The sequence below is a fragment of the Culex quinquefasciatus genome, chromosome 2 (genome assembly GCF_015732765.1).
Source record: "Culex quinquefasciatus strain JHB chromosome 2, VPISU_Cqui_1.0_pri_paternal, whole genome shotgun sequence".
NCBI lineage: Eukaryota > Metazoa > Arthropoda > Insecta > Diptera > Culicidae > Culex > Culex quinquefasciatus.
This window is the reverse complement of record NC_051862.1, coordinates 211292305-211308328: the sequence shown is the minus strand read 5'-3', so window position 1 is coordinate 211308328 and position 16024 is coordinate 211292305. Positions and strand designations below refer to the sequence as shown.

At 35.4% G+C, this 16024-nt stretch overlaps 1 protein-coding gene across 2 annotated transcripts in view; it reads left to right on the top strand.

Annotated features, from left to right (window-relative positions):
• Positions 1-16024, top strand: part of LOC6033360 (transient receptor potential-gamma protein) — a 184994-nt gene that overhangs the window by 135860 nt on the left and 33110 nt on the right. For both annotated transcript variants that reach the window (XM_038252717.1, XM_038252716.1), the window contains exons 4-5: positions 855-1276; positions 10714-11033. In XM_038252717.1, the coding sequence (XP_038108645.1) occupies positions 10752-11033 (282 nt within the window). In that variant the 5' untranslated portion in view covers positions 855-1276; positions 10714-10751. The remainder of the gene's footprint in view (positions 1-854; positions 1277-10713; positions 11034-16024) is intronic.

Sequence of the window (16024 nt, the reverse complement as noted above, 5' to 3'; positions counted from 1 at the left end):
ATTTGCGAACCACGGTTATTAACACCAGCTAGTGAATAAATTATTTCGCACCACCCTATTGCGGGCGTGTGCTGCAATTTCGACGTTGGGAATATCTCTGTAAAAGAGCTAAATTAAAAAAATACAATTATGGCATGCTGTGTAAATACTTTTGAAATACTGTTGAAATACTGTTGATATACTGTTAAAATACTATTGAAATACTGTTGTAATACTTTTGCAATACTGTTTAAATACTGTTGAAATACTGTTAATATACATACCATTGAAATACTGTTGAAGTTCTGTGGAAATTGGAAAACATTTTAAATTTTAGAAACATGGATTTTGATGGCTTTAAGAAATAATTAAAAAAATCAGATAAAGCAAATCATTTTTATTTATAATTAGTTTGATTTAAAAATATTTAAACTTCAGTTTAAAATAACATAACACAAAAATTGCTATTTTCAAGAGAGCCATTTAATGCAGTGTGCCCAATTGAACGCAGCTGGTTCCAACTGTATTTTATTACCAGTTTACGGTTTCTCGCAATAGTCATCACCCTTTTGGTAACAATCGTAAACGGTTTACTTGCGATTGGCAATACTTTTTCTCTTCATTTGAGCTGGTGGTGGAGTCGCAAGGTGATTGGATTGCAATGCGGTGGAGACGCAAGGTTGTGTACATAACGAGAATGACATATTTTCGGATAGCATCAAGCGCACGCGTTCTCAAATGTCACATGCTTGACATAGAGTAGATTATCAAAGATTTAATTATTTCTCTTTTTGTCCTGTGATCGTGACAGCTTTTTGTACCACTTTTGTCTGAACAAACTGTCTCTCTTTCTCTTTTTTTTCGTTTATTTGCAGAATTGATTACTCTTGCTTAGCTATAAAAACCCAAAACTGACACACTCTAAAGTTAACAAACACTACAATTTGACTCGCAATCAAACACACGTACACGTACAAGCAACCAAACACAAAAGACCATTCCAAGTGTAAATAAAAATCGTAGAAAAGAAAAATTTAAGTGCAAAACAAAAGCTCCAATCTAAGCAGGCCACGGGACACGAGCAACGTGTTTGTAAATAGACAGCGAGACGACAACGAGCGTGTGACGTTTCTGTCTCTATTGTGTTTGTGTCGTCGCCGCCTACTGCTATTGCTCTACAACACTACAAAAGCAAAAATCGTGTTGGTGGTGGTGGTGTTATGCGACAAAGGTGTTGTCCCAACTCAAACTAGGTTCGCATCCTCTCGATGTTGAACCCAAGCTGTGAATGGTACCGGTACTGCTCTTCTTCTCTCTTGATTCTTACTACCCCCCTTTGTTATTGATAGTTCTCCCTGTTTTGACGTTTAAACCCCACTTACCCCCTTCTCTATTTCGTTTATGGAATGTTATTGTTAACTGTGTGTGTTTGTTTTACTAATAGATACTCTGTCTTTGTTAAAAGTCCGAACAAATTGCCGAAATTTATTGCCACCCTGTAAACTATTTTAAAAGCGAAACAACAGCCTGCTTTGATGACGTTGGCCACGGGGGGTCGTTGTCGCGGTGGTGCCGCCGCCATAATGGCGGCCGCTATAAAACCAACATTCTCTCGTTTCGCAGCGCGGTTTCGCTTATTACAACGGCCAAATTTGTCGCACCGCTTGTGGCGGGCAATGTTTGTGTAGTGGTGCTGCAGAATAATTGGTCCAAGTTATGACGTTCATGTGCACGTGTTCTAGTTTTATTGTTAGGGCTTATGAAAAAAATTCATGGTGTAATTGTTGTGCGAGTTTGGAAAGGGAAATTTCAATCATTGCAAAACAATTGAAATGAACATTGAAACCCAAATTTATTATCAATTTAAATAATACTAACGGTAATTAAGTTAATTTGTATTGCGATAGTTGAAAAAAACATCGCAGGCTCTTACCTTTTACCTGAAAAATATGTTTTAAGTGTTAAATACTCGAACTATGTCCAAATAGCAAAACAATTAATCATTTTGAATACTAATTTTTAATAAATTTCAGTAAGATTATCAAACAACTTGAAATTTTTAAACGGGTTAAATCTTAAAATTCTCATGTTGTTTAATCTATAATTTAGCTTGAAAACATTAGAATATGTTACTTTTACTATTCTGGGAATAATTTTGAAAACCGAAACTGACTAGATTTTCTATCAGGCCGTTTCAAAGAGGCACTTATAATATTTTTTGACTATATTTTCTATCAGGCCTTTTCAAAGGGGCAACATTGTACATGATAAGCCGATTTAAAATGCCAGTCATGAAAATATATTTTGAAATACTTATTTTATATTTTTTTTCTTTACTGAATAAAACCTCAAAAAATGCATTTTTTAATCAATCATTTTTTATGAGTATTTTAGTTGAAATTTCTAAATTACAGTTTTTGAGTAAAAAGCAATAAAATATAATTTTTGTTCAAAGTCAATAATCTTGAAATACTCGAATTATTTTATTCTGACACGATTATCTGATTATTATTTTTTTTTTATTTTGAATATTCGTATATTCGTATATTTTTAAATTGTAGCTTCGATTGTTCTGAACTTGGTTTGAAAACAAGAAAACAACTTTATTCAAAAGTTTAAAACAATCAAAATTTCTCAATGGCAAACTAAGGTGAGAACTGCCCAAAGGCAAACCTCCACTCTAACAGCTTAAAGTCTTCCGAAAACTCGCTAATAGTTTCGAATTTAAAATTTATCACTTGCCCCAACATCGAGGATGCAGCCTCAGTTCCAACGCAGTGCAAGAAGACTGCATCTTCAGGAAAAAAAAGTTTCCCTCGCATCTGATAAAATGCCAACAGAAAAAAAACTTTGAAAAAGAGAGACACGGTAATGATGATGCCGCTTTCAAAGAAATTAACACGTGCTTTAAGGGTGATCTTTTTTTAAAGAATATTTTTTTTAAGATCCATCAAGAATCTAAACTAAGACATTATTTGGAAATGTGAATATGTGAATGTTACAAAAAATAATCCCGTGTAAAAGTGATCACCCTAATTCACAGTTCACGCCTTTTTTGCGCTTTTCTCGAAAGAAGCACGAAAAAGTGGTACCTCAAAGTGAGCCAACAAAAAACAACGTTGCTCACACCTTGCAGGTGTGATGATAAAATTTGCTGCATCAACGCACCATTTTGTGGGTGGAGTTTTTAAGTAGAAAATAATTACATTGGCACTCGGTAAAAGGTGATAACTTTCAGGTTTTTATTTTCTTGCGCATTTCGGAGGACAAGTTGGGGAATTTTTTGAAAATTTCATGTTGATATTCAACTACAAATTGATTCTCTCACAAACATTGTAACTATGATAAATGTTTTTAAGAAAATAAGGCAATGAAAGTAAATTGGAAAAAGCTCTCCTCATTAATTTGTCTGGTTGCTACCAAAAGCATCATATCATACGAGCAACCGACACCAGGACGATGCAGGAAAGGCGATTGTGTGTTTCATTTAATTAAGGCCTAAATCGCACTTCAAACGGATGAAAGCTGGACCGACAGCCGACTGGTCCAAGGCCTGCAACCACTTGTTGCATTTGAAGTTTCATTAAGTGTGATGCTTTAGTGTGACAAGGTAGATTGAGAAGGAAATTGAGATGAATCAATTGACTTTTTGGTAGGCACACTGCTGTTATGCAATGAATGTCAATAGACTCAAACGGTTTTATGTAATTTATTGGTTGTTAAACAATACTTTAAACATGTTTTAGTTTTTTACTGAGGTTGAATAACAAAAAAGAAGCTGCTTAAGTTTAAATTTAGTTTTCATTACTAGTCTTACCAAAACAATTACCCCAATTTTTTTTTTTTTTTTTTTTTTTTTTTTATATTATTTTAAATGGCCCACCACACTCCCCCACACCAAAAGCTCTAGGAACTTCCTGGTAGTGGACGCAAACTATCCTTAGCTCGTACACACATAAACAAGAAAATTGAAAATAAAAATTGAGCCAAGGACTAATTAGATGTGCGGTGAGTTAAACTACAAGGATGGTATCCCAGTGGAAGAGTCTTCCTTTTAAGGGATCCACGAAATTAAAATTTATTATTTAAAAGCTAACATTGACGAGTGATTACTTAAAACTAAATTGATGAATTAAATAGTTCGTTGAGTTTTTGTTTAAAATATTCTTTGATTTTTGCATTAAAAGTGGAGCGGTTATTTACTAATTGCAAATTGCTTGGAAGTGAATTATATAGCGTAGGTCCTGTAAACTTGATTCGTTTTTGGCCACGTGTTGTAACTGCTCTAATGCTTAGAATGTTATTCGATTGGCGGGTTCTTCGTGACAGATTCGAATTTGTAAATTCTATGGTGTGGTGAAACATAGGATTGTTAAGTACATCATGGACAAAAAGTAATGTCTGTTTTTCACAGAGAAAGGCTAGTGGTAATATGTTATGACAATTATCAGAGTAAAGTTCATGAGTTGAATAAAGTATTGGTTTTTTGAAAATAATTTTCAGGCATCGGTTTTGTAAGGTTTGTAACTTTAATAAATGAGAACTAGCGGTATGTCCCCATACAGAAATTAGGTAATTTATTTGAGAGTGGATGTAGGCATAATAATATGTTAACAGTTTTTGATGGAACAAATAGCCTTACCCTCCACAAAATTCCAATGTACGACGAAACACGTTTTTCAATTAAGTTAATGTGGTTAATCCAGGACAACACAGGATCAAATAGAATTCCCAAGTATTTAAAACAATACACTTTTTCAATTATGTTACAACCAAGCCTAACTTGATCGTGATCGGGCACAATTTTTTAATAGATTTGAATATCATATATTTCGTTTTGGAAGCATTAAGCGACAATAAGTTTGCATTAAAATATTCATTCAAAATTCGAAGATCTTTTTCCATGAGTGATATTATTGTGTGAATGTCATTGTGAGGATAAAATAACGCAGTATCATCCGCAAAAAGTCTTGCATTTCCATTAAGTTTCAATCTACCCAGATCATTAATAAACAATAAGAATAATAATGGCCCAATGTTACTACCTTGTGGTACACCAACGTTGATGGGAGATAGAGAGCTACACTCACCTTCAATGTGAACAAATTGTTTTCTATTTGTCAAATAACTTTTGATTACTTCATTAGCAACACCTCTGATACCATAACATTCTAGTTTGTTAAGTAAAATGTTGTGATTGAGCGTATCAAACGCCTTCTTCAAATCTATAAAAAGACCACCAACAAATTTCCCTTCATCAATTCCTTTCACAACCTCATCTACTAGTTCAATCACAGCTGTTTGAGTGCTAGACCCTTGTCTAAACCCATACTGGAATTTATAAAAAACATCATGTTTGTTAAAAAAATCAATCAGTCTAGACACTAGCATTTTTCTAAAATTTTATTAAAAACTGACAACGTAGAAATTGGGCGATAATTATTACAATCCCAAGCATCACCAGATTTGTAAATTGGGACAACTTTTGCAATTTTCAGGCAGTCTGGATAAGAACCTGTTTGAACAATTAAATTAAAAATTTGAGATAAAATTTTTGCAAAGGCTACAGCATTCATTTTAAGAACAGCTGCTGGAATTTTGTCAGGTCCACTACTTTTCTTATTTTTCAAATTTTGTATTAATAATATAACTTCATTTATTTTTGTTTAATTAATTATTATTATTATTATATAAATATACCATATACCAACTCACACGAAATCGGGAAAAGTTGCCCCGACCCCTCTTCGATTTGCGTGAAACTTTGTCCTAAGGGGCAACGTTTTTTTATATCTCGTGACGGAAGGGCGGTACAACCCCTTTCATTTTTGAGCATGCGAAAAAAGAGGTGTTTTTCAATAATTTGCAGCCTGAAACGGTGATGAGATAGAAATTTTGTGTCAAAGGGACATTTATGTTATGCAGACGCCCAATTTGATGGCGTACTCAGAATTCCGAAAAAACGTATTTTTCATCGAAAAAAACACTGAAAAAGTTTTAAAAACTCTGCCATTTCCCGTTACTTTCCCGAATTTTGGAACATGTCATTTAAAGGGAAATTTAATGTACTTTTCGAATCTACATTGACCCAGAAGGGTCATTTTTTCATTTAGAACCAAAATTTTCATTTTAAAATTTCGTGTTTTTTTATCATTGCATGGGTTTTTTTTAGAGAGTAACAATGTTCTACAAAGTTGTAGAGCTGAAAATTACACAAATTTTTATATAATAACATAATGGGTTTGTTTATAAACATCACGAGTTATCACGATGTTACGAAAAACAGTCGTCCGTGTCTGTCGCCATGAACGGCCATGATCAACGACGACCAACTTATTCAAAACTTTTTTTTCGTAAAATCGCGATAACTCGTGATGTTTATAAGCAAACCCATTATGTTATTATATCAAATTTTTTGTAATTTTCAGCTCTACAACTTTGTAGAACATTGTTACTCTATTAAAAAAAAACCCATGCAATGATAGAAAAAATACGAAATTTTTAAATGAAAAATTTTGTTCTTAATGAAAAAATTACCCTTCTGGGTCAATGTACATTCGTAAAAAAACATTAAATTTACCTTAAAATGACATGTTCCAAAAAAAATTACAGTCAAGAAACGGAAAATGGGAGAAATTTTAAAACTTTTTTAGTGTTTTTTTTTTTCGATGAAAAATATGTTTATTCGGAATTCTGAGAACGGCATTAAATCGGGCTTCTAATTTTACATAAAAGTCCTTTTGACACCAAATTTCTATCTCATCACCGTTTCAGGCTGCAAATGATTGAAAAACATCTCTTTTTTCGCAATTTCAAAAATGGAAGGGGTTGTACCGCCCCTTCGTCACGAGGTACAGTCATGCCTCGGTTTAGCACCGCATATGGGGGATGCAAAACCGAGGCGTGCATGACCGAGGCACAGAGCTTATGGGATTTTGGCTATGTTGGAGACATTGGCTTTAATCGTACGAAAAATCATGCAAACATAAAAAAATTATAGTGTTTTGAAATCGGGATGATGTCAGCTATCCATTAAAATTATTATTTCATGAAAATTTTCACAAAAATACGTATTTTCCTGTATTTCGAAAATGCATTTTTTTCTCTAAAGAAACCAAAAATATATTGTTATTGCAATATGGGTATCAAACGATCAGTTTTTTTTCATACATTTTGGATGTAATAACAACATTTTTAGAAAATACTCAAAATTTTCACAAAACTACGCATTTTCGAATAAAATACTCAAAATTTCCGTTTTTACAATGTGGGTATCGAACGATCGGGATTTTTTCATACATTTCAAATGTAATAACAATATTTTTTGAAAATACTCCAAATTTTCACAAAACTACGTATTTCCGACAAAAAAAAACTCAAAATTTCCGTTTTTACAATGTTGGTATCAAACGATCGGAATTTTTTCATATATTTCGAAAGTTGTTAAAAAAATGAAAATACTCAAAATTTTAACAAAACTACGTATTTTTGAAAAAAATTGGTTTGATTATTTGATATCCATATTGTAAAAACTGAAATTTTGAAAAGTTCTACAAAAATACGAAGTTTTGTGAAAATTTTGAGTATTTTCAAAAAAATATTGTTATTACATTCGAAATGTATGAAAAAATCCCGATCGTTTGATACCCACATAGTAAAAACGGAAATTTTGAGTATTTTACTCAAAAATACGTAGATTTGTGAAAAATTAGAGTATTTTCTAAAAATGTTAATATTACATTCGAAATGTATGAAAAAATCCCGATCGTTTAATACTTATGTAGTAAAAATTGAAATTTTGAGTATTTTATTCGAAAATACGTAGTATTGTGAAAATTTTGAGTAATTTCTAAAAAAATTGTTATTACATTCGAAATGTATGAAAAAATCCCGATCGTTGAAAAAATTTAAATTTTGAGTATTTTTTCGAAAAAACGTAGTTTTGTGAAAATTTGGAGTATTTTCTAAAAATTTTGTTATTATATCCGAAATGTATGAAAAAACCTGATCATTTGATACCCATATTCCAATATCAATATATTTTTGGATTCCTTAGAGAAAAAAAATGCATTTTCAAAATACAGGAAAAATACGTATTTTTGTGAAAATTTTCATGAAATAATAATTTTAATGGATAACTGACATCATCCCGATTGCAAAACACTATAATTTTTTGATGTTTGCATGATTTTCCATACGATTAAAGCCAATGTCTCCCATATAGCCAAAAACCCATAAGCTCTGTGCTTCAGTTAAGCACTGGGCCGTGCTTAACCGAGGCAGCTGAACGGTGCAAAACCGGGGCAGTGCAAAACCGAGGCGTGCAAAACCGAGGCATGACTGTATCAAAAAACGGACCTCAGATTCGTGATCAGGAACAAAAGTTACCCCTTAGGACAAAGCTTCACGCAAATCGAAGAGGGGTCGGGGCAACTTTTCCCGATTTCGTGTGAGTTGGTAGAGAATTACCCATGTATAAATTTTTCTTAAATTTTTTTGACACATTTTATTTTGTTTAAATTGTTTGACGTTAAATTAATCTTTTCATTTTTTTTTAAATCAATTGTTTAAAAAAGGACTTTTAAGGTGGCAGTTTGAATTATTTTTGAAATGTTTTATAAACAAAAATATCAGATTTTGTAAACATGCTAAATTTTGATCCAAATAAGAATATCCTAAGCATTTATTTATTTTTTTTTTTTTTTTTTTGATAAAATCGTACAGGTTTTATTTGAAATATTTGTTACTAATATAAAATCTATAGTTTTAATGAATAAGAAACATGTTGTTTAAGAATTCTTTATAATGTTCATGGGGGATCAAGTATTATTTTAAAAATGCCGGTTTCAACTCTTTTTTCAAACGCTTGGCAAGATTAAAAGATTTTTTTTTAATTTCCAAATTATCCAAATGCTTGAACTATAAAAGATTCCAATTAAGAAAAAAGGGCGTTAAAATTGTCATGCATTTGTGGAACTTCTTTATATGCAGGAGCTTTGCCATTAGATAACAAAAAAAAACTGAAATGCATATTCTTAATTAACGTAATATTTGTTTTTTCTTTAAATCTAAAATACTCGGATTGTTAAATGACTTCGTTCAAATAATGTTATCTCTAATTTGAAAAATGGTATTAAGTGTATACAAAAATCGGTATTTCATCAATTTAACTCCTATAAAACTCGCTACTTGAATTGACCCAACTGTTTCAAAATACCTGGAAAGCGGTGTTCTTTCCCGAAACCCACTCAATCCCTCCCAATCGTCTGACCACACGTGTTTTGTTGCACACGCCACACCATACAGCGCCACAATCCGTCACCTCATCGTCCCTTCAACGCAAGGGACAAGTGATTGGGGGGAGGTCCTGTTTCGAAATCAGTGCCTGCTGCTGGGTCGTTACTCGCACCATAAATTAGTTGCGGGCCCACACTTCACCACAACCGGCCCAAGTAACCCAAACTAATCACTAACACACTCCCTCTGAAAACCTACAGTGCGACTACCACGTGGGCCAGTGTGAGCCAGCCAGAGTTGCGGAGCTTATGTTCGGAGATCGGGTTGAAAGGTTACACGGAGCAAATAAATGAACCTGTGGGCAGTGGGACATAATCTCGGCTCATTTGGTCGGGTTTTGTGGGGGGTGGGGGTTGTTCGAGTCGTTCGGTTGGTTGGTTCGAGAGGAATAGAGCTAATCAGAGATTTATCATGGCGAGCACGAGGAAATAAATTGCATGCTTTCTCCGCCGCTCCAACGGCGTTCGGCCAGAAGTGACCCACCCTAATGTGATGGAGAACGGAATGGGAAGCAAATTTGTGTGTCATTTCGAGCGCCTGCTGCTGCTGTGGCTTCGATCCTTCACTTGAAGCAGTCGTCAATCATGTCCTAGGACAATAATGGGGTAATTTGTAGCGGCAATCGTTACAGTTTAATCAAAACTTTCTTACAAACTTGTCAAGGACGGAGAATTTTGGAGGACATCGAATACTAGCTAAGCCAAAAAGATATAACTTAAATATTATTACACATTTTAGTTAAAACGTGTATCATATCAAATTAAATACTTCAAATTGTGTACAAGAAATATCATTTTTATTACAATCGGGCAAGATTGAAGAGTGTAAACGGAATAGTTGCAAAACCTCTTACAAATTTGTCAGAGGATTGGTCGCACTAGTTTGGGTTTCAAAGTTTTTTTTATTCAATATGATTTCAATGCATTTCACAATGTGTATTTTTCTCTTTTCATTTTTCTGTGTGATGATGATTTCTATTTATCGGTCTTTTTAGTATAAGAAAAATCAAACTCTAAATGTAAACAATGTTTCAATTCTCCCCATAAATTCAACTATCTGTTTTCTGTATTTTCTACAGTCTTGCATGACTAACTTATATCTTTCAAGTATTGGAATATATTTTTTGTTCGTAACATTTTGTTTGAAGATTATTCAATTTACAGGTTGTTCTTAATGTGTCACATCTAATCTCAATTATAGAAGAGTTTGTTTGATCTAAAACCATGTTCCGTTATTTTGATAAATTAGAAGTTTGTTCCAAAATTTAACTCGCATCCTGAATTCCTTGTTCTTTGTGATTCCAAAATTAGCTGTAGAAGTTTTTCCTAACCAGATTCATGTTTAAAGTACATTAACCCTAGCATCACTTAACACCAACCAAGTATCAGAACTAATTTATTGATTTTTCCTTTTTCCCACACATGTCGTTACAACCAGAGAGTGGTGAGGAGGAAAATGTGGGGCAAAACAACCCGATGGAAAGCACAACACTAAAAAGTAAACTGTTTGTCAAAAATGAGAAGGCGGCAACGCGCCGAACGTCGGAGGGTATGACGCTGCGGGCACGTGGCGGGGACGACTCCTCGGAACCAACGACAACGACGACCGGGGGTGGAGGTGGTGGTGCTGGAACCGGTCCTGGTCCCGGAGGTGGCGGCGGGGATCTCAACAAAAAGGACACCAAGATAGAAATCCCGCTGCCACCGTACATGCAGCCATCGTCGACGGGCGAGAAATTTGCCGATAAACGAGTTAAGGTGAGTTATTTTTTCGCGCAACGTAAGGTGCATTCGGGCACGGTGGGTTTGAAAGAAAAAGACTCACTTTTTTAAATTGCATGTTCTAGCAAACCCACCGTTCCATTGCACTATTATAGTTTTCCCAAGCCATAATTCACTATTAAAAGTAGAGACAAAACAGTGGCAAATAGCGGTAATGATGATGAAGTTGATGATGATGATGATGACTACGGTAAACACAGGAAAAATAGAGGCAGAAAAAAACTGTCCTAAGGAAGATGCTGGAGCTGGTTCCCACATCATTTCCGCCATCGTTTATAATAATATTCTCTCCCTTCGTATAGAGTGTCACGCCCAGATGCATCTCAGTCGGCGGCGGCGACGACGACGTTGACGTCTACGACAACGTTTAGTTGTCCAGGAGAACCTTTCTGCTGGAGAAATTTATTTTGTCTTCATTTCATCGGCTATGAAAAGAATATCGTCGTGCAAAGTTCTACGGTTGTTTCATAGAGGTGCGGGAAGTTTTTTTAAAGATATTTTTGCCCAAAACGATGTTCTTGATTCATTTTGCAGTTGATTTGAGATTTTATGTTATTTTCTGTTAGGAATGACATTTTTGTGAAATTATGTGATAAGAGGTTATTGATCCTTTCAGTGTAACATGGATTTTGCCCGCAGTTTTCTCTCGCACTTTTTACAACAAAAATTCACAAAACTAGGCAACCGCTCGTTGTTTATTTACATTTCCAGTCGCAGTTTCCACCAAACTGGACTTTCGCACTTCAAAATTGCGAGTGACAGCTGGAAAACAAGCGATAAACCTCGGCTCGCTTTGATCATTTTTGAGGAAATTCAAAACTCCCCAAGCCAGTCTGACAAGTCGCAATAGTGCGATCAGTAGCAATAATTTAGTGCGAAGTCCAAGTTAGTGGGAATTGCGCAATATTTTGGTCCCTGATCATTGTGATGGTTGATGTTCAGTGTCAATGAGACTTTCATGTAAAATTGAACACTCAATTTGATTGAAATTAAAAATTAAGAATTAAAAAAAAAGATTTCCATAGAAAAGAAAAATACAATTATAGTTTAAAAACGGCAACTTCTATATGTGTGCCATTAAACATTACTAAAAATTTAAAAACCATTTTTTATTTTAAGATTTTCAAACATTTTTAAGTTCTGTTTTAGATACCGAATCTCGGTAATAATTCAACTTTGTCGTGCTATCTTGCCGCACGTTGATTTTTTTACGTTCCGAGAAAAACACGTTTTAATGTTTGACCTTAAATACACAAAAAAGAGCACGTATTTAGGGCGTCCAATTTTCCCGGGTTTTGAATTTCCCGGGAAACGGGAAGAAATAATTTTGAAATCCCAGGAATTTTCGGGATCCCGGGGAATTTTTTAAAACAGTAATAAAATCTATGTTTTCATTATATTTGTCATGTTTTCAGAGCTGAAAATCATAGAATTAGCTCAATACTATTTATTGGTCATTATCTACTCTTCAATCTAAACAAGAATAGCAGTTTTTAGATTGCTTGAAAGATTTTTTTTCTTTGTTGTGCTTTGGTTTCTAATTCAATTTGCCAGGAATAGAATGCCCAAGTAACATTTTTTTCCAGGAGTTCTACAAGAGCTCTTCAAGATAGCTACAGCATAGCAGTTTAGACCGCGGTAGGATAAAATTCTCTTCAAAACTTCTTCAGGAGTTTGGAAGAGTACTTGAAGAGAGTTTTATCCTACCGCGGTCCAAAGTGCTATGTAGTAGATATCTTGAAGAGCTCTTGTAGAACTCCTGGAAAAAAATGTTACTTGGGATGTTCTCAAAAAAATATGTTCGCTTGCTAGCTTTCTTCACCTGCGAAAGAGAAAGGAGGCAAATCACGCAAAAGAAAATCGCTGCCAAACTTCTCCAAGTAAATTTCCTTGCCAGCACCACTTAAAATTATTTATTCCGCCCTTTTTAGACTCATATCTATCTACAAAAATGAAATAAAAAGTCCACAATTAAAATTATACCAGCCAATATTAACTTTTAGATAAGTTTAGACATTCATGTTTTATATAACAAAATATTTTACAAATTATCTTAAAGTCACTACTGCCAACTAGGGAAAATCGGGACTACTGTCAATTAGGTACAGGAGATTTTAGAGCAATTAATTTGGAGATCGCTGTACTAATTGTTTTGGTCTTTTTCTGTTTTAACCGAAATCAATCCAAAAAATCTAAACATCATGCAAAAAAATGACTAAAACAGCTGTCTTAATTAGATACATTCGTCTTGATTTGCCAATTATGTTTCAAGAAAAATAATTTGAAATGATATTATATTTTAAATCTTAAAGCATGAATAAACGTAGTCTTTCCAAAAATCTATAAAATTAAATATTGATAACATTTAAAGCGCTAGGCAATTTACGGATTGGTAATTTTTATCAATTTTGTCAATTCAAATTAAGTCAAATTAATGCTGATGTATAGAGTTATTTTTAATAGGTCTTATGAACATATGAAACATAATAGCTTATAGAACCTATAAAACTAAACCGTGATATATGCTTAATATTTTTTCATCGTTGTTCATATAACAACGAAACCTGAATTTCCAGACCAAAATTTGATATTTTTCCAATTTCGGGAATTCCCGGGACAAAAAAGTAAATAATCCCGGGTTTCGGGAATTCCCGGTTTTGGAAAAATCCCGGGTATTCCCGGGATGGACACACTACACACTAAACAAATTCAAACACGTTTTCTTTGGTTGACAATTCTGTGAATTGTTCCGAAGTTTGATTGAATTTGGTTGCCGGAGTCCGGAGTTATAATTACAAATGTGTACGACAGTCGGGCATGTACGAGTGCCAAACGCGTTATGATCTGAAAACCCTTTGGCCACCTGTCACACTTACAGCAATTTTCGGAGTGTGTCAAGATTGAATTTTCTTTCATATGATATCAAAAGTGACAAAAATACACGGAGTTTTTTCGGTTTTTATTGAATATCTCAGGATTGAAATCGAATTTTGGGGATCTGTGAAGATCAAAACGTGAGGCATTGAGAGCTGCAAAAAGGCTTTCTTTACTAAATTTGGTCAAAATTGCAGAGGCGACAAGATAGCAAGGCAACGACGAATTATAGACTGCTACAAAATGGTTTAAAGTGTGACAGAAGTCCACCGCAAAATTACATAGAAACAAATGGAAACCTTTTTGTTTGTACCAGTGCTAAACAAACTATCATGCTTGGTACACTTGAATTCACGTCATTGTTGCTTTTGCTGATCATGGCAAGTGAGGCAAACTATAATGCCGTCAAATTTTCTGCTAATTTGGTCAATTCTTTTGCAAAACAACACCCGTCTCACTTCACCTGCTGGATCTACACTTTGGAAACCTCGGGGGATAAATTTGTAACGGATCTTCTGCGGCAACCTTTCCTTGCTAACATCGTAAGGTTGGTGATGACCACGACAAACACCACTGTCGTTGATCCCTTTGAGCAGAAGCCTTCGATGATCGTGGTTCGATGCGTCCTTTGCGACGATCCCTGGAGTTGGAAGCATTTGAGATATTACCGGGTTCCTGCTGAAGTAAAGATCTTGGTTGTGCATCAAATTTCTAGTGAAGCACAAATGATGGATGTTGCTAAGGCTTTTGCAAGATTAAAGTTCTTGAATGTCGTTTATTTGGATTTGAATCGCAATTCCTTGATTTGCTTGCGATACTACAAGGAATCTGTTGTTAGATACAACCATTTGAATGTACCCCCCTCTGAGCTTTTTGTAGATCAAACTAACAATCTTAACGGCTACAAAGTGTACGCATCTTGCTACTTTGCCCGTCCGGAAACTACCATGTTCTTAGAACACAAAATACACGGACGTGATTTCCGATGGATCTCGGAAACCGCCCGTCATCTCAACGGAAGCGCTCGGATCGTCAAAATCGACTGCGAGAAAGGAAAGGTATCGCGGAAGGAGTGCGAGCGTCGACGCCAGTATCGATCGAACGGGAAGGATCGTTACGAGATAAACCTGGATCCTATGCACGAGGATTCGATGATGCCGTTTGCTATAAGTGCGATTGAGCCGGATCGGGACGTGATCAGAGTTCCACGGGGACAGAAGCTTAGCATACTGGAGTTGTTTCTCCTGCCGTTCAGCTTAAAGGTCTGGATGTTGCTTGTTCTGGTGATCTTCGTTTGCTGTTTGGCGATCCACTACTTTTCGGGCACCTTCGTCAACGATCCCGTACTGGCATCACTGTGTGGGATTGAGAAAATCTCTTTCTACCAAACTGGAACAACCGAAAAGCATCTCACCATGGCCCTCACAATCATGTTCTTCTTCCTCCTGCGAGCCTACGAAACTAAGATCATCACCCTAATGACCAGCTATCCGTACAAGGAAGATCCCCGCGATCTTCAAGACCTCCACCGTATGGGAATCAAAATAGCCTTCTACGAAGGATACTCCGACCAGTTCTTCATGCACAACCCTGAGCTGCAAGCACTGATAGAAGCGTTCCCAGCCAACACATCGGCCCATCTAAGCCACGCCGAGATTGGTGAGGAAACGCTGATTAACGTGATCGTCACGATGACAAACTGCTTTCACCGGAGGGAAATCCGTCCTCGGTATGTGATACTAAAAAACTACCAACCCGGAAGCACCATCCGGCAGTTTTGGATGGCACCGAGGAGTCCGCTGGCCAGGGAACTGCTAAAGAGTCAGCGGATCTTCTTCGAAGCTGGGATTAGGAGATTCCTGCTGGATCAGGTGTTGTTCTTGTTTTACCTTCGATCGCAGATTATTATGTACAGAGAGCAAGCTCTAGGTATGGCGCAGGAAGAGGATGAACTGTTGCAAGCCCATGAACTGATTCCGGCGTGGTATGTGCTGCTGTACGGGTTGGTGTTTAGTGGGTTTGTTTGTATTGGAGAGATAATATTGAAAAAGTACTGGATATCGAAGTAAAGCAAGTAACAGTCGTTGAACCAT